At 32.6% G+C, this 21311-nt stretch overlaps 1 protein-coding gene across 2 annotated transcripts in view; it reads right to left on the minus strand.

The window, feature by feature from the left end:
- Positions 1-21311, minus strand: part of LOC127729759 (3-oxoacyl-[acyl-carrier-protein] reductase FabG-like) — a 35289-nt gene that overhangs the window by 11190 nt on the left and 2788 nt on the right. Inside the window, exons 1-2 of one of the 2 annotated variants that reach the window (XM_052237634.1) lie at positions 19106-19142; positions 17529-17668 (exon numbers count right to left, since the gene is read on the minus strand). In XM_052237634.1, coding sequence (XP_052093594.1) covers positions 17529-17668; positions 19106-19142 — 177 coding nt within the window. Of the gene's footprint in view, positions 1-17528; positions 17669-19105; positions 19143-21311 lie in introns of those variants that run through there. The other variant, XM_052237633.1, reaches the window with a different exon arrangement.

Here is a 21311-nt window from a genome sequence, read left to right on the forward strand (position 1 = left end):
TTTATACTCATATAATGATATTGTTGATTTTTTGTTTTATACGATTGTGTGACAGACAGAGGGAAGCAGGCCGATAACAGTGTCAATTCGGTATAGCTGATGTCCAGTACGCAATCAAAAAATCGTGTTTTTGCAATCGCATGTCCGTTGAATACGGATATTGATTTTGAGAAAAATAATTTGTTACTAAGTTGTGCTATTTTTTGCTTATACATACAAACGTATAAAACAAATTGACGGAATTCCCAGAAACTTGCACTGATTTTTCCTTAATTTGCCGGGACATGAAACCCTCGCGGTTCACGCAACTACTGTTGTATAGTTCATGAACAATAAAATATGTTTAAACTAAACAAACTACCACGATATTTGTAATTTATCTAGTCTGATATACTTATTCACATATGGAGCAGGATCTTCCTACTCTTCTGTAGCTCGTGAGATCACTCCCGGTTTTTTGGTAGGATTCGTGTTGCTCAGTCTTTAGTTTTCTATGTTGTGTTTTGTATGCTGTTGTTTGTCTTTTGGTCTTTTCAGTTGTTTGCCATGGCGTTGTCAGTTTTTTTTCAACTTATGAGTTTGAATGCCCATTTGGTATTTTTCGCCTCTCTCTTAATCAAACACATCTTGATTAAATTTGAACGACAAATATCCAATCATTCGTTGACGGATTCTTTGTTTTTGCACTCATTACTTTAATAATTATGCCTTGGGTGTACATACTCTTAGCTATAGGAACCTGGTATAGGAAACTACAAAATGTATATTGAATTTCTTATAGTTAAATATAGAACCAGTAGAGGATAAACTATGTCGATTTTGTAGTTCACAAAATGTTGAAAGTGAACTACATTTTCTTATAAACTGTACATTTCATAATGATATCTGACAAACTGTTTTTAGCGAAATATTAGTGTTGCCTGACTATATGCAGCAAGATAACCAGGGAAAATTATCATTTCTAATGGTGAACCATCCAAGGAAAATAGCTAAATACTTAGCAGCATCACTTTTCCGTAGAAAACAAACAGTTTACTCTAGTTAACATTCTTAAACTTTTTCATAAACTTTTGAAGAACCATTTATGAACTGTTACAAATGCTAATTCTTAAATTATGATTATCTTTCTCTCTAATTTAAATTTAGATTGACAATTAACACGTGATATTGAAACATTTAATATATTGAATTGAAAGTAAAAGGTGACTTATTGGTCCATTGGGCAGGGTGTATTTTGTATGTCGGATTATATTTTGTACATATATATATATATATATATTTATGTTGATTTACACATGTCACTATAATAAACAATTTACTTACTTACTTACTTATAAAATAAAATAACAAATATTATTTAGCTAAAATATAAGCTTTGATATTGATTGATATGTGTTTGCTTAACACCAAGTGGCAGTCAAGCATAATGGGGATGAAAGGTGTATCGAAAAAAAGGTATAATGAAAAGAGATGGTTCTCCTACATGTACATACCCCTAGAAGAGTTTTACGAGGGATCTTCAACGTACAAAAATACTACTTCCTATACGAATAAATGTATAGACATAATGTTAAATGAACTAAGATGCGTCTGTTTTCTATACGGGATGTATAAATACACAGCCACGTCCTATTGGAATGAGAACTTTAAATCCATTGTATTATTAAGAAGACTTCACAAATATGTATGGCACGCCTGGACCACTTTTATAGATAATCCTAGATTATCTCAGATAAACTAGGATTATCTCACTATTTTACATTAAGCTCAGATAAACCGGGATTATCTCGATTTTTTTTCAGATAATCCCGGTTTATCTCAGAATTTTAAGATAAACCGGGATTTTCTCAGCTTAATGCATATTTGAGATAATTCATTATATTCTTCACAAAATTAGATAAATAATTAACTGGAGAAAATCCGGGATTATCTGAAAATTCTGAGATAATCCGGGATTATCTGAGAATTTTGAGAAAATCGATTAACTGAAAAAGAGTAGCCAATAGAAAGCCACGACACATTGGAGGAAAATTTCATGGTCATAAGGGATAAGATATAGATACAATGGTGCATCTATACAGATAGAGAAGAATGAAAGATTACGCTCTTACGGGAAACGTTTTAGAAGTTTTAAATTTCCAAATTTGATAAAAATAACAATTGATTTATTCAGGATGTACATGTATGACAAGTGTATCGATAATAATGAAGATCAGAGGGATCTAGAATTTAGAAGTTTGTCTTGAGAGGTTTTTTTAAGAGAATTTGAATGTTATATCCGTATTTGTCTTTATGAAGATAGTGAAATATGTTACATAAATCTGGCATCCGCACAATTAACGAGGACAAATAACTAAAATGTTGAAACAAGTTAAGCAAAGTTGAAATACACCATTTCGAAGTTCTAATGAGTTTCCTTTTAGAAAGTTATAATCTTTAAAAAAAAAAATATCACGCGCCGTTTTTCTTTCCTTAATTTTCCCTATTAAAAGAGTAAAATATGGTGCAGGAATTTATCATCCATTTATTGCAAAGTTTTACATTTTAGTACTAATGTCTTACTTGGTAAGTTGTATAAAGTGTTTGTTGTCAATTAGATAATCTAATCATGATAATGACAAATGCCCAATACCTGAAATATTTATTACCTTACAACTAACAAACGCTGAAGGACGCCATACTTTGCAATGGATTAGATCTATATTTGTTAACGTTTTCAAATTAAATAAACTGAATGGATTTCTTAAAATTATCAAATGGCTTTAATATTATTACAAACAAAACGAAACTTTTATTTAACATTTTTTGCAACTTTTATCTTTATTTTTGTTCTAAGAAAACCTTTCTTGCTTGGTTAACTAGTATGTGTTGATTACCTTCACTAATTACTAAAGATCAGACGACCTAATTAAGGATTTTATAGACCTAATCAACATGATAATTGGTATCGAATATGATCATCGGTCATGCATGACATATTCCAAATAACGGCGCGTGTTAATAAACACTTCAATAACTTCTGAAATATTCAATTAATTTTATTCAAACAAAAATATTAAGATAAAAAAATAAATAATTTATCGGACGCGTACCCTCAACGCCCACTAAAATATCTATTACATGTCCTGAGTGCACTCAGGAGGCCCTGAGCGGTTTTAAAACGTACCGCAAAATTATTACTTAAAATAATTTTTGTTGACTGTTAAATGCAATACATTTCAATTCATGGAGTGTCAGTGAGTTATAATATATTTTACAAATGAGGGCCCCACTTTGATAGTCCAACTTGAACACATTGAGCGATCGTATATATGCAATCAGGAACAGATGTATCCACGAAATTATATTAACATTTTATGAACTTGCCTGCTTAACTAAATCATGTTTTAGTTATAACATACACTTTTAATGTACTATTATTTATAAATCAATGTTTAAAATTCACATATATGTGCTAAGGTTAAAACTTCATGTAATATTTTAATACTTTATTCTTGTAAAATTTTTCATTAATAAATACTGTTTAAACTAAGATTAAAATTTCATGTGTCATACGGTCATTCCAAGTGTCATTCGGTCATTCGTGTTACGTATCTCCAGTACTTCTCTAAGAGCTAAAACTACCAAAAACAAGTTCACCAGAATTAATTGAAAACTTCCAGAAAAAGCTACTAATAAGCTTAAACTCTCATTACCAACTTATGTAGCAGATGTTACTATCAACATCCTAAACGGAATACTACCAGTAGAAGCCCAACTACATATCCGAGTACTTGGACTATTGAACAACATCTGTATCAGCCTGAAAAAAGCAAAGATAAATTGCTAGCTGACGACAACTTAAACTGAAAAATAGCCAAAGTTCTAGTTGCGTGTCGCTATAAAACATATGCCCAAGAAGTACGATCTACAAAATGGTACATGGACAACACCGTCAAAAAAATATTATGGACCTCCAACATCAAGAAAACAGTACAGAGCTACTAGTCTTAGAGTAACTTCAGTAAATAGCAACACTGTATTCTAGCTTCAAAGGCCGTACGGTGACCTATAGTTGTTAGTTTAAACACATTTTATTGTTCAAAAATGACAAATGGATTAGACACAAGTTTTTCAACTTAGTAACGTCTTCTCCTATTGTTGTCAATTTCTGTGTCATTTGGTCTCTTGTGGAGAATTGTCTCATTGGAAATCATATCACATCTTCTTTTTAATTTCCAAAACGACGAGTGTAAAAAAAAGCAAATATGCAAACATACAGCCTGATTTATATTTACAACAAAAACAAAATGAAATACAGGAACAAAGACTCAATTACACAATATGTCATGACGGAAGAAGGCACATGCATTTTTGGAAGGGGCTAAAAAAAGGTCTAGTGCCAAACCATACCTTAAACTGAAACTGTACACATGGGATAAGACCGAAGTCAGAACTTAAAAAAGTAAAAATTTGTTGAAAAAGGTCCAGGGTACCGTTTCACAAAGCCTTCGTAAGTCTACGTGTCATTGTACGTTCATCGTAAATAAATCTTAGGTTTTACAGCCGTTTCACAAAGCCGTCGTTAGTTAAGATGAGCGTAAATAATACGTAAATCCTGGTGTAACTTACTACAGCTATACCCAGTCGTATCTCGATCGTAGTTTTTCCGCGAATATGAATTAAACCATATCTAAGATGGCCTTATTCTTGATCAAGATGCCGCAAATGTTAGAAGACGAAGAAGAATCTTCAATATTAGAACCACACTTTCTTCGTTTGATCATTTTGAAAATGAAATGGATATTATATCCAGATACAGACTGGATAGACACAGTATCAATGAAATAACACTGGCAATAGAACAGATATAAAACATGATACAAATAGGTCCCATGCACTTACTCCTGAAACGCAGGTTTTGTTAGCTTTGCGCTACTCACTGGTTCTCCGGTAAAGCGCCCATTTTATGACGCTGATTTGTCCCACCGTAACAAAGCAAAACTAACGACTTCGAGTTATATACCCGTAGCTTGTTATACTTATATCTGAGATTTTTATATTTCTTTATCATATACTTAGCATTAATATGATAGCTTTTGCATATGTGTAATGAACGGAAGTACACAAGCCAAAATTTCCCACCCGGGCTGATAACCCATATCAGGGGCGTCTCGTGCAAAAAACCCATAACAGTGCCTCTCGTGCAAGTTACTTCCGGTATTTCCGGTATCGTATGTTTACTTTTCCATTGTGGCGTCAGATATTTTTTATTATGACGTCAAAATTTTACGGGAACTTTTGGGATGTCCAGTAATGGCGGACAAATAGCGATAAGGTTTATTGGATCCATGCAGTGGTAAATCTGTTTGTACAGAACCAGCTGTTACTGAAAAAAAAGATGTTAACATGGCTAAATCCGATGATATAGATTTTCAAAATGATGCTAGTTTACAATTAGTACTTGCTAATAAATGCCATTGACAATTATGAATCATCTCATATAGTACAACATGTACATCAACATAGTAATAATGATCATAAAACTGTAAATACTTCCTCCATGCTTCCAGCTTCCAAATTTTTAATGTTTCAAAATGCCTCTATAGGAAATGGTACCATAATATATGTGGAGGTAGTGATGCTATTGTTGGACAATTATAGTGTATTTGTTGGATTCATGATTTAACTTCTTTAAAAAGTTTTTGACTGTTTTAGTTATTTCATTTGTTTATTTGCCTTACATAAAACAATTGTCGGAAGTATATGATAAAGAGATTAATACATGGCCTTTTCCATATCGGCCCGGGTATCATCCCTCGACCCATATCAGCACCTCGACTACGTCTCGGGCTGATATGGGGGTCTCGGGATGATACCCGGGCCGATATGGAAAAGGCCATGTATTAATCTCTATTTATTATCTATATTTTTAATTTTTATAAAGTTTAGTACATATTGCACAACGATAGCGATCGTACCGGCCGTCATAATGTTTTCTTCGTAAACCTGTAATTCGCGTTAACGGATAGAAGATCAAGCAAGACTAAATATTTAGCACAACATAGAGTGTGATATGAGTTAAATTTGATTATAAGGTTACCATAAATAATTTTGTTTATAAGGTTACCATAAATAATTTTGTTAAATCGTCATTTATTCCAAATCATATATATCAGTCTTGAAAACTAAACAAAGTTGAAAACTGCAGAGATTTGTTAAGCATGTAATCTCCGTGGAATGGTATATCCTAAACAAACACCTATTTTCAAAAATAAATTCTACATCCAACAGATCGATATCGGTGTCAACATTCAATTTTAATACAGATCTTCAGATTCGCGTATTATGTTTTATAAATGACGAAATCATCGAAATGTAATCTCGTGGAATGTAATCTCCGTTCACGTTTTTGTGAAGAGTGCTTTCTTTCACGTCCGCACTTCTATCGAGTATGGCATGCCAAATAAACATTTTAGATAATAATTACGGATGGCGAATATATAAATTACAGATCAATAACTTACATTTTAATTCAGACGACATAAGAAGACACCATGTGACAATTTTAATTAGTCAATTGTTTTAGTGTAACAGAGTTGCTTCTTTTCTTAGATTTACAAAAAAAAAAACACAAAAAAAAAACCGAACTGGATGTTTTTATATCAATATTAATGCAAATAAATAATTTTAACCCGTTTTCAATATTAAAGATCTGAAACTTTTATTATTAATATAAATTTGATACAGAATTTAATACGATTAAACAATTATGCAAGTAGTCATAAAAATTGCTCTGCCTAATGAGTTTGATAAATCATATTGCACAGGGAGAGAAGCTTTTAAATACTTTCTTTCATTAAAAATGAAATTACGACGTCGGCTGAGAGGGCATGGTATATATTGTCCGTTACATTTATTAACAACACCTTGTGAAAATATTCTTTTCGAAAATAAAAACAGTTAAATAGAACAAACAAAACTATCCGTCACAATGATATATGAGGGTCTGGATTAGGGGGGGAAAAGGGGGGTGGGTGGGTTTTACATTTCTGTATTCTGTAATTCTTTTGGCCATTTTTCTCTATTCTGTAAGAAATATGCTTATTCTGTAAGTTCTTGTGTTCAGATCGTGCATATGAAAATTTCCTGTTGTATCATGATTTTGACATGATAGATCTTTTTGTCTGTATCAACGACATATGTATGACGACACTACCCCGTGACCCCTCACCCCTGAATCGGTCACTGTATTGCATAAATGATACCATTTATCAATTTTGATTAATATGATAAAAATAAAACACGGGGGAAAACTATTTTAATTTCTTTGTAATAATTTGGATATCTGGGATAATAAGCAGTAGATAAGATGACATTATGTATATTGATCATACATGTATTTGGTTTGTAATATGAGGTACCAGTACTGCAATCTAATCAAAGTACCGGTAGTAAATCGTAAAAAGTAGATTTAAGAGAAATCTGAAATCTGATAGTATAAGAATTCGATCACCTGAACTAGATATTATCCTTGATAGCCCAACTGTCCAACGTTATCATTTGAAGTGAAAAATATTTGAATCTACATTTTAAATTGATACAAAAAATCAAAATTCTCTGCTCTATAGATTTTCATAAATGGAGTCTAAAATATATCCATAATAAATGCACCGTATCAAATGCATATATGAGAACAACTACTTAAAAACTGCTACGCGTCGCATACTATGTATAGAGACATCCATAATAAATGCACCGTATCAAATGCATATATGAGAACAACTATTTATAAACTGCTACGCGTCGCATACTATGTATAGAGACATGCATCATAAATCTAAGTTAAAAGACAAATTTAAAAAAGAAAGGAATTCTAAAAGCTTTCTTTGACAAATTTTATACTATCTTCATTTTAACAAGTTTAAATTACATTTTCTAAAATAGTGATAAGAACTGTTTGTAATGTTGTAAATTTAATTCGTTTGAAATTTTTATTCAAATACGCTGTTGAAGATAACTAAGCACCAATAAAATACAATAATTTTGTATTTTATAAATTAGTGTCTTCGATAATGAAAAATTCGTCATCGAACAGTCTCATTATCATGTCGGTATTCGAAATGACTCGTTTCATTGTTATTACAAAAATAGGTCATAATAACATGACAGAGTTTTTTTTGCTTCAGAATGTTCTAGATAAATATACAAAAAGCAAATTTTAGACAATGTACCCTCATAAGCCTGGAAGTGGCTAGTCACATATAGTTAACGGCGTTTTTCTCACAATGCTGTTCTACCTCCATAAGCCTGGAAATGTCGTGGCGGGTCACATATAATCAATCCTTCTGACTTCATAAATTTTGTTAGAGAGTCGGCTGAATTAAGACGTTATATGATGAAAATCAAATAATTTCCTTCCGTGAAAATGGATCGCATGTACAATAGAAATGAATCGCCCCTACAGTGAAAATGAAAGTCTAGTATCATTATTCGACAGTAAACATGAATCGCATAACGAAAACAGCATAGTGGAATTTAATTCAATATCAACAAGCTGAATAACAAAACCTATTTTAAGTTATACAACATTAATAATTATGTTAAAAGGTACATTTTTTCTGCAAATGAAACTTAACTGCTGCTTTTAAATCTCTTGCACGCTCTGTTCGTCAACTATTCTTAATATTTATCTATTTGTGTATCAATTTTACACCTGGATGGCTGTAGGCGCGATGAAAACCCGTCCGCATCTCATACCTAAATCATGAATTTATAAAAACAGTACACATTATATCTTATTTCTTATTCTATTCAAAAATCATGAATTTGTCTTCTGTTTATTTATCATTCTACATTAGAAATTCATAACGGATACAGTGAAAATGGTATTTCAGGATTCACACATTATATACAATTGTTTATTTTTATTGGACTTTCTTTTAATTCTTTTTCAACGACAACGCATGCAACTTCTTATTTCTTGTTTGAAAATTCTCTCTTGGTCATAAATCTGCATGAAATATTTGCCACTGTACGTCCAGAAAACAGCAATCAATCAATCATATCTCCTCTAAAATTGCAGTACTATAATAACTTTAGACATTATCAAATAATTGTTAAAAAATTCGTTTAATCCTTTGATCAGATATAAACACGTCTCGTCACTCTCCTATTATTTCAAATTTCCGATACAAAGAAAAAAAGTATTATTGAATATCAAAGGAAGTAACCCATCAAAGATACAAGGCTTGTGTTTCGTCTACAAATGAAAAACATACGAACACACCCACTCACCTGATTCGCTCGTCCTCACAAATATAAAAATTCAAAATATAAAAACAATTATATACAAAATAAAGGATAAGGTCACCCCGGATGCCGCACAAATGCCAAGGCAACGAACGAGAAACCGGAAAGGACATACTTGGATTCCAAACCGATACCACTAAATGCCCAGCTGTATTCCTGGTAGAGGAAAGCCGAAAATCCTACAATAAAGCATCTCGGAAAGAAACTACCGATCCATTAGGGGAACAACAGCTAAAACCCTCAGACATCAAATAGATTGGTCTGATAGTTTCCCACATGGAAACTACTAATGGATTCCATCTGACCACATGTCTCAAACAAACCTGAAAATATCTGCAGTAACTTTCCTCAACAAAAAAATATAATCCAAAACATAAAATATAAGATGTAAGGATAACAATATTTATCCATGAAACCAATTTGGCAAAACAATTTCAATGATGTTGAAGGATTCTCTCTGCAAACATTTTCACGTCCGCTCTCATCAGCATGCTCGACTCATCGATCTGTGAAAGAAGAGTGTGCCATATTCCGATTTAAATAAACTACGATTCACACCTCCTGTTTACAGCTAGAGTTCCGTTTTACGATACACTTACGATGATACACAGTGCGTAACTTGCGATCAACTTAGTAGTCCTTTACGATGCCTTTGTGAAACACACGTAACGGGAACGTAGAACCACACGTAAACGGATAGTAAAATGATACGGTGATCGTAAGTTAAAAAGGCTTTGTGAAACGGTGTCCAGATCAACACAATACAGACAAAAAAAATATACCAATAAATAGGACACAAAAGAACGATCTGATAGTACTAGCATTTTATAACCTAGTTCAACATGTTCAAAGTCAGTAAACTTTGATAGATCATACAGAGTGGTGATAGATATGAAGAGTGGTGGTAGATGTACAAAATGGTGATATATAAACGAAGTGGTGATAGATATACAGAATGGTGATAGATATACAGAGTGGTAGTAGATATACAGAGTGTTGATAGATATAAAGAGTGGTGGTAGATATACAGAGTAGTGATAGATATACAGAGTGGTGATAGATATACATAGTGGATATAGATATGCAGAAAGGTGGTAGATATACAGAGTGGTGATAGATATACAGAGTGGTGATATCAATACAAAGTGGTGATAGATATACAAAATGATGATTTATAAACGAAGTGGTGATAGATATACAGAATGGTGATAGATATACAGAGTGGTGATATATATACAGGGTGGTGGTAGATATACAGGATGCGGATAAATATACAGAGTGGTGATAGATATACAGAGTGGAGATAGATATGCAAAGTGGTGATATATATACAGAGTGGTGATAGATATACAGCGTGGGAGTAGATATACAGAGTGGTGGTAGATATACAGAGTGGTGATAGATATACAAAATGGTGATAGATATATATATTGGTGATAGATATGCTGAGTGTTGAAAGATATACAGAGTGGTGATATATATACAGAGTAGTGATAGATATACAGAATGGTGATAGATATGCAGAGTAGTGGTAGATATACAGAGTGGTGATAGATAAACAAAGTGGTGATAGATATATAAAGTTGTGATAGATATGCAGAGTGGTGGTAGATATACAGAGTGGTGATAGATATATAAAGTTGTGATAGATATGCAGAGTGGTGGTAGATATACAGAGTGGTGGTAGATATACAGAGGGGTGATAGATATACAGAGAAGTGGTCGATATACAGAGTGGTGATAGATATACAGAGTGGAGATATATAACGTGGTGAGAGATATGCAGAGTGGTGGTAGATATACAGAGTGGTGGTAGATATAAAGAGGGATGGTAGATATACAAAGTGGTGATAGATATACAAAGTGGTGATAAATATACAGAGTGGAAATAGATATGCAGAGTGGTGGTAGATATACAGAGTGGTGATAGATATACAGAGTGGTGATAGATATACAAAGTGGTGATAGATATACAGAATGGTGATATATAAACGAAGTGGTGATAGATATACAGAATGGTGATAGATATACAGAGTGGTAGTAGATATACAGAGTGTTGATAGATATACAGAGTGGTGGTAGATATACAGAGTGGTGATAGATATACAAAGTGGTGATAGATAAACAGAGTGAAGATAGATATGCAGAGTGGTGATAGATATACAGAGTGGTGATAGATATACAGAGTGGTGATAGATATACAAAGTGGTGATATATATACCTAGTGGTGATAGATATACAGAATGTTGGTAGATATACAGGGTGGGGACAGATATACAGAGTGGTGGTATATATACAAAGTGAGGATAGATATACAAAGTGGTGATAGATATACAGAGTGGTGATAGATATACAGAGTGGTGGTAGATTAACAGAGTGGCGATATATATATACAGAGTATTGATAGATATACAAACCAGTGATAGATATAGTGGAAATAGATATACAGAGTGGTGATAGATATACAGAGTAGTGATAGATATACAGAGTGGTGATAGATATACAGAGTAGTAATAGTTATAGTAGGAACTTGTTGAATGTCTTATAGTGATGGCAAATACATGTTGAATGTCCTATATCTCAAGCAGGTACTTGTTGAATATCCTATATCTAAAGCAGGTACTTGTTGAATATCCTATTGGTATAGTAGGTACTTGTTGAATGTTCTATATAGTAGTATATAACAGGTACGTGTTGAATTCCTACTGTTATACTAGGAACTTGTTGAATGTCCTATACTTATAGCAGTTCCTTGGTGAATGCCCCAAATCTATAGCAGGTACTTGTTGAATGTCCTATAGTCATAGATGGTACTCGATGAATGTCCTTTTGATTTCCCGTGTGGGTTATGGTTACCAGAAGTAGAGGTATGCATGGTATCTAAAATTACCCATAGCACTAGACCAGTAAACGTTTTGAAGCATTAAGGTAGAAGGTGTCTGGTTTGTCACAACGACCACCTGAACTATTACTGGCTGTCGGCCATGATAATAGAGGTAGAGATAGAGTTAGGCATTGACCTCTAAAATGGACCAAATCATTTATACATTTAAAAATTATAAACCAAATTCATGAAAGAATCCCACACACTGATTTTTTTCTGAGACTTATTTTTCGACATTCCAATTTTACACTGACAGCATGTTTTATTTTGGTCTCGTAAACACCACAAAGGACCTACTTTGAGCACAAAAAAAATACAATGTAGCAGAAAGAACCACAAAGGAGTTTATAAGAGCACAAAGGACCTTATAATCACTGTTTTGTAAGGAAATAGTATTTTTTTAAATCTGTATTTCAGAAATGTCAATATATGCTTTGCTTTATCAAATTTTATTTTGAACAAAAACAAAGAATCTACAGAAATGTTCTTACTTGATGAATCTTAATTTGCTGTGAGGAACAAAAAGTGCACATGGTGCAATAAAAAAAGGACTGCACAGAGCTGTCTTTTGGGTATATATTTCGTTGGGCTGTTTGATGAAACAGATAATATACCTGTCTAGATAACCTCGATATGTAATTGTAATAAAAGTATATCATCATTCCGTGAAATATATGGCCGTGAAGAATATATTTATGAAAAACTCTCTGAACTTTATACCTTCTAATAAAAAATTTGACAAAATGGTTTCTATTTCTCCCTTTTTTACATCAACAAACGATGAACGATGTCTTTGGTCGTCGCTTGTGTAAATGTTTATTAAATAAATATTATTGTATTTGATAAAGTTTATATGTTTTTAAAGACTATATTTTTTAACACCGAAATTTAAAAAATGTCATGTTTTAAATACTATCATTCAATACACTAAATATAGTTGACCTATTGCTGATAAATTCTAAAAAAACAGACTTATTGCATATAGTATTAGTAAAATTAAAAAAGAAAACATTATTTTGTGCATTCGTCGACTTTGAAAAAGCGTTTGACACGATTTGGCGAGACGCAATGCTTTTGAATAATATGAATGGATGTATGTATAATGTTATTGTAAATATGTATCAAGGTACTAAGTCATGTATGTATTTCATATAACAATTCCGAGTCTGATTTTTTCCCATGTAATAACGGGGTTAGACAAGGCGAAAATTTATCGCCTTTTCTTTTTTCTCTATTTTTGAATGATCTTGATTCATTTTTCCAAACCTGTAATATAGAGGGCCTAAAATCAGTCTCAACAGAGCTTGAAGAAAAACTTGGACATATTTTTAAAACTTTTCATTATTCTGTATGCTGATGATACTGTGTTGATGGCCGAATCCGCAACTGAACTCCAAAAACTATTAGATTGTTTTCTAAATTACTAATACACAGATGTATGGAGGCTAAAAGTAAATGTTGATAAAACAAAGGTCGTGGTTTTTTCAAGGAGACGACCATCATGTAATTTTCAATTTTTCTTTAATGAAAAAAAACTGGATATCGTTGATGAATTTAACTATTTGGGCATAATTCTAACAAGAACAGGTAATTTTAATAAAACGAAGCAATTTAATGTAGAAAAGGCTACAAAGGCTTTTTACGAAGTGTTAAGACTAGGTCGTCTACATAATCTTTCTATATGTAGTCAGTTGGACTTATTTGATAAAATGGTGAAATCAATATTACTGTACGGTTGTGAATTATGGGGTATTGGAAATAATGAGATAATTGAAAAGGTACAACTAAAATTTTGTAAATTATTATTAGGTCTGAAAACATCAACACCCTCTTATATGATTTATGGGGAGCTTGGAAGATATCCTGTAGACTTGGACATAACAATTAGATTGATCTCATTTTGGAGGATATTAAATTCTGGTAAAGAGACAAAACTATCATATACTTTATATGAATTGTGTTATCACATGTCTATTAATGACAATGTGCATTTTTCATGGTTAAACAGAGTAAAGACTATTTTAAATGAATGTGGTATCCCCGATGTGTGGGAAACGCAATCTTTTATGAATTGTAAATGGTTAGTTTCATTCATCAAGCTCAGACTTAAAGATCAGTTTGTACAAGTCTGGCATTCTTTGCTTGAAAACTCACCAAAAGCACTTAATTATAAACTTTTTAAAGATTTTTTTGGAAAAGAAGATTATTTTGAAATTCTTGGGAACAAACTGTCTATTGATTTTTGTAGATTTAGGACCACAAATCACAAGCTCCCTATTGAACAGGGTAGATAGAATAATATAGTTAGAAATAATAGATTGTGTCTTCTATGTAATAAAAATAACATTGGTGATGAATTTCATTACATATTAGAATGCAAATACTTTGAAAAAAACAGGAAACATTGTATGTCACATTATTATTTTAAAAATGCAAATACTGTTAAATACAAGCAGATTATGTCTTCAAAACACAAATCAGAACTGATTAAACTTTGTAAATTTATAAAGATTATCAACACAGGTATATGTGCTCCTGGCTAAAATGTACTTCATATATTGTCTGAGCAATAGTTCTGTTTGTTCTGTCTTATTGTAAATATTGTACATATATGTCTTCTCTATACCTATGTATATAGTTTATTGAGAATAAAGATAAAGTATGAGAAAAAAAGACCAAGACTCAGACACTTAATTTTGACAACTGAACCATGAAAATGAGGCCAAGGTTAGATTACACCTGCAAGCTAGACATGTACACCTTACAATCATTCCATACACCAAATATAGTAGACATATTGCATACAGTATAAGAAAAACAGACCAAAACACAAAAACTTATCTATAACCACTGAACCATGAAAATGAGATCAAGGTCACATGACACCTACCAGTTGGACATGTACACCTTACAGTTCTTCCATATACCGAATATACTTGACCTATTGCTTATAGTATCTGAGATATAGACTTGACCACCAAAACTTAACCTTGTTCACTGATCCATGAAATGAGGTCGAGGTCAAGTGAAAACTGTCTGACGGACACGAGGACCTTGCAAGGTACGCAAATACAAAACATTGTTATCATGTTACTCATAATAAGAGAGAAATTATCATTACAAAAAGTCTTAACTTTTTTTTTAAGTAGTCACTGAACCATGAAAATGAGGTTAAGGACAATGGAAATGTGACAGACGGAAACTTCGTAACATGAGGCATACAAAGTTTGAAGCATCCAAGTCTTCCACCTTCTAAAATATAAAGCTTTTAAGAAGTTAGCTAACGCCCCCTATGTCGAGCTTTCTGCGACAAAAGTCGCAGGCTCGACAAAAATCCAACTGATTGTCTAAAAAGATAAGTCCTGCCTTAAATATATTCAAAGAGACAGTTTTTTTATCACTGGATTGTGCGTTTATGTCTTGTGTTAAAATATGCTAGTTTTCGAGTCAAAAGATATTATTAGAATAAAATATTAGAGAAAAAGATTGAACAGAAACCATAAGAATATAAATCTTTCAAAATTTCTTTTTCGTGCATGAATTAAAATATTGTTTTGAACAGTCTTAAACAAACTTTTATTACTTTTTTCCTGTTATGTGAACATTTATTGGGGGCAGTTGTTATATATTAGCACTATAACAGGTAAAGCTTTGACAATCTTGTCACCTGTAATTACATTTACCTGTAAGAATAAAACGTTTTGGTTCAAGATTTAGAAACAGAACGAAGAGGTTTTCTCCTGTGTTAGCGAGTACACACACATTTTGTATTCAGACAATGTACATTTATTGTTTATATCCTACAATTAATAACTGGCGCTTTAAGGTTCGTGGCATATAAACTCTTATGTATTTAATTATTTTGAAAACAAAATGAAAATTATGTCCAATGAATAACAATGATGAAATAATTGTTTATTCCATAATTGAATCGTGCATTATGTGTATTGGATTACTTAGTTGCCTTCTTTCTAGTGCTATCTATTTTGTTTACTGACAAATGACGAAATAATACAATAGTTAAAATTAAATATTTTACAAAACTTTGTCATGATTAAAAAATTAAAACCGACTGAATGAATTAAAATATGAGAATTCAATGATTATCGATGTTGAAATTAGCCGTCGGTAATAAACAGTCAGTTTGTGTAAAAGAAATAGCTACCAAATTTGTTTATTATGTATGTACAAAGTATATGTATATTGTATATAATCAGCCCTTCTGTATATTACTTGTTTTATAATTGATTCAACAAATTTCGCTCGTCCAGGTGTCAATAACGGTGATGTTCACACCACGAGTAGTGATAAATGACACAATAACACAGCGATCGATCAATAATATAAGTAAAAATTGCGTGCCGTATGCTGAATGTCGCCCCTCCTCTGAAAAAGGACGCTAATCTTTATATAAAATCTCGCAAAATTATGACCCATATTTTGGCACATCCCCGTTCACCCATTAATAATAGGAAGTGAATTCGTCACCATCATGGTTTCAAAGAGAAAGTAAAACGTTAAACGCCGGATTTTCGTCCAATTAAAACACTCGTTACATTGTTCTTTTGTATATTTAGATTCCGAGATAAACCTAGATTTTCTCGAGAAATGAGATAATTCATTATGTGAAATTGAGAAAATTAATTATCTGGAGATAAATTAGGATTATCTGAAAATCGATCAGAAAAACCTAGATTTTCTTAATATTTTGAGATAAACCGGGATTTTCTCCAGATAATGAATTTTCTGTATTTTCTGAGATAAACTAGGATTTTCTCGAATTTGAATTAAGCTGAGATAATCTTAGTTTATCTGAGATAATCCTAGTTTATCTGAGATAATCTAAGATTAATTAATAAAAGTGGTTCAGGCGTGCCATAAATATGTTTACCTGTGTATTATCCATTTTCACTTGATTATATAACATGTTAAATGGAGCAAATAAAATATGTTTACACTGAATCTGGCACACAGTTAAAACTCCAGTTTAACTATTACGGAAAAGAACTTGGTAGTAGAATTACTATCAAATATAAATAATGTCTCTTGAAAAGGGAGTGTAATGCTCCCTGCAGGTTGGAGAATACTTGCAACCAATCGTGTAGGGATACATCGATGGTATGTTACAACGCAAAATATATGATTCTCCAATATTCCCTCTTTTTCCGAGTCGCAGTCTATATTTCACTTTAAAAACTGACCGACTGAATTTATATTTCAATTGTTCTCATCCTGAATATGGATTTATTATTAGTAACTGGACGTTCAGTTTGTAAACAAACAACAACGAATTTAAATTTGTGAATAACTTGTACTAAAAACTATTGTAGGCTTTGCTTGATTCTAAACTTACATCATTTTTTGATAATCCTTTAGATTTACACAAGGAGGCTACTTTCTCAAGATTTTCAACATTTCTAGCTGCTAGAACTACCTTTGCTTTGCTCTCAGCAAACAGTAATGCAGTTGTTTCTCCAATACCTGAACTTGCACCTGAAGTACAAACATATCATTCATATATATATATATATATAATGATGTATACTCTCAAACATTCCATAAAATAAAGGGTAATAACCATTTGTTACAAACGTCTAATCTCACACGTGTATGCTGTTCTTTTAAACGGTATTCTTCAATACTCATATAAATATTTTATAGTCACTATGTATTTCCAATATGACAAATGTCAACGAGACTCGTGACTTCAAGACGATGCCATAACGGGGGGGGGGGGGGGGGGGGGGGCGCAAACGTCAATGATTCTGCTGATTAAGAAACAAATCATGATCATAATTAGTACGTAATTTACAATTAATATTTTAAATTGTGTCCTAAAAACCAGATTTTCTCTGGAAATGCAAAAGTAAAATTGGTGATAATCGAACTGGATCTGTTTTAATAGTCATTAATTATAAAAATAAGAAGATGTGGTATGAATGCCTATGAGACAACTCTCCACAAGAGACCAAAATAACAAAGAAATAAACAACTATTATAGGTCACCGTACGGCCTTCAACAATGAGCAAATCCCATACCGCATAGTCAGCTATGAAAGGACCCTAAATGACAAATGTAAAACTATTCAAACGAGAAAACTATCGGCCTGATTTATGTTCAAAATAATGAACAAAAAACAAATATGATATACAGCAAATAACGACAAGCACTGAATTACAGGTTCCTGACTTAGGACCAGCACATACAGAATGTGGCGGGGTTAAACTAGTTTGAAGGTGCCAACCCTCCCCTAACCCAGGACAGTGGTGTAACAGTACAACAAAAGAACAAACTTTTAACATTATATTTCCTAAATTTTTGAAATGATTTAGTGGAGGCTAACTGAAGTTACTTCCTCGAACCAACAAAACTGCAATATTCCGCTTATCAAGGAATTATATGTAAAAAGTGAAATCGATAAAATATAACTGGATCGGTGTTTAGTGGTCTCTAACAACATTTTCCCTTCAAATGATTTGGTGGATGGTTACATAAGTTAGGAAACCAATTTATGGAAGCTCGTATGTTACGGGAGTAAAACTATATGCACTCGTCGCATTTCAGCGGGGGCTCATCAAAAAGATGTGGGTTCTATATTATTTAGACAGTAACCCAAAGATATCTAGTTAAGAGTTCAACATAAGTCGTCAACAATTTGTTTCCATTCAATATTTCAAGCACTTAATCGCAATGAGTTTTAAACGTTGTAAATTTAAGTAAATAGAGTATTTCAAAGTTCTGCCATCCACGCAAAATTTTCTAAATAACAAACAACTGTGGAACATTATATCAAAGTTCCCGTCGTCCCCTAAAAAATCAAAAGGTTTTGATGCTAGACCGACATAAACCCCTACTATGCTAAGCCTTTTTTGTGAACATATACGTGTATTTTAGAAAGTTTTTCTGAAAAAAAGATAATTTATATTTACCTGTTATGATGGTGACTTTGTCCTGTAAAGACGCCATGATAAGTTACACTTATAGATATATCAAATGGAATTTGAGAATTATTTAAACACCAGGCGGTGCTAAGGGGACGACCATTTGATATTCTGGTGGGGGGGGGGGGGGGGCAGGAGGATTTTGAAAACAAATAACTCAGCCTTGATAATAACAAAAATGAATGGTTTGTTCTGTGGTAGTTTGAAAATAAATAACCTGACTTACAATGTATTGAAAATAACTTGGCTTGTCTTTTAAGCCATTAATACATGTATACATTTTACCCTCTCTAATAAAGAGTTCCATTGCTTTTGTTTAATTTCAGTTGGGTATTAGCCTGTCAAAGTATGAAAGATCTAGACATCTTGTGACTTTGATGACCTGACAATCTATCACATTTACCTAATAAGTCCCGTATTGATTGTAAAAGCCCATCATACACAATAAATTACTTTTTAATCAAACACGATATCTATGATTTAAAACTTTAATTATATTTGATCGTTACGTATACCCTTTTATAATGATAGCTAGTGCCAGTATCAGTAAATGTTTGAAAATTCGGATATTTTGTTTATATGAAAGTTCAAGGTTTACCAAGTTTAAAGGTTTCGTATAGCAATTTATGATAAGGGACTTATTAGGTCTTGCCTTGGAAAAAGGGCAGCGCTGGTCATTTGAAAATACAGCCTTTTTATTGCCCAATAAAGATTTTTCTAAAAAGAAATATCCCCCCATTTCCTAAACAAAAGAAATCATGCACCCGCCACAATTTATATGGTTTTTAGTTTATCAGATATATATTAATTGGTTTGTTATGAAGTTAAAGAAGTTTACATCTTACACATATTTAATTTGTTTCTAATACTAATAGAGACAGCCGACTAATAAAAAAAATTGGCTTTAGTAAATTTAATAACATCAATTAACGGGGCCACCAGATGCACATTTTGGCAATAAATGTCTACTCAGTGATGCTCGAAGAGCACATATTTAAAATCATTTTTTGATAAAGCATTGTTATATATACAGAATAGTAAGTACACCAAATTGAATCTTTACAAGAATTATTTCTTAACAAGTTTAATTAAACTGTAGAATAACGAAGATGTAAGAGATATAACTGAAATACAAAACTGTAAAGTATATTGCCATCAGATTTAAAAAAAACGTTGCTCATACATAAAAAAAGTCTAATAGAGGGAAAAGATGTTTCTCTAAAATGAGCCCTGAAAAGGCAAACGAAATCTATTGGGACTGGATCTAAATAAACAAAACTTTACGACAAAAGAGATGATTTCAGCTTCCCAATTGTGAACTTTCCATTTCTATGTAGCAACATTCCAGCAGCGCCTGCACAGCGCCTGCATACGGAGTATATATCTCCCAATTGGTACGATATTCCCGGGCTTGTATTTCCTATCATGATTTCCTTGATAGAGGATTGCTGCTCACAAGGAAACTATTAAACCAAGAGTTCCAAATGGTGAAGTTGAAATCATCCCTTCGTAAATTTTACGGACGCCATCACGAGTTGGTTGACCGTTATGGAAACACCGTTTCACAGATGATATCGGATATGTTCCTTATGTCCTAACTACAATACCCTTCCCTTTTCACGAATGTACCTATCGAATTAGACTATATACCGGATTTGTAATAACATAAGCAACACAACGGGTGCCACATGTGGAGCATGATCTGCTTACCCTTCCGGAGCACATGAGATCATCCCCAGTTTTTGGTGGGATTCGTGTTGCTTAGTCTTTAGTTTTCTATGTTGTGCCATTTGTACTATTATTTGTCTGTTTGTCTTTTTTTTTCGTTTATTTTTGGCCATGGCGTTGTCAGTTTGTTTTCGATCTATGAGTTTGACTGTCCCTCTGGTATCTTTCGTCCCTCTTTAATGGTCCTTAACATTACTAAATTTCAAATTATGTGCTTGAGCTTACTCAAGAGCCTGGAACCCAAATTTTGCTATATTAGCTTTCTAAGGATATATCTATGGAAAGCCAAAAGTGAAATCGGTGAAATTCAATTCGATCTGTGTTTAGTGGTCCCTATTATAGCTAACACTGAACATTTCTAAATTTCAAATAATTGGGTGGAGGCTTACTCAAGTGAGCATTCGGAAACGAACAATTTATGGACGGGCGTTCGTAACGAGATTATAGCTATTTACTTTTGTCTCAG

The sequence above is a fragment of the Mytilus californianus genome, unplaced genomic scaffold (genome assembly GCF_021869535.1).
Source record: "Mytilus californianus isolate M0D057914Y unplaced genomic scaffold, xbMytCali1.0.p SCAF_2, whole genome shotgun sequence".
Classification (NCBI taxonomy): domain Eukaryota; kingdom Metazoa; phylum Mollusca; class Bivalvia; order Mytilida; family Mytilidae; genus Mytilus; species Mytilus californianus.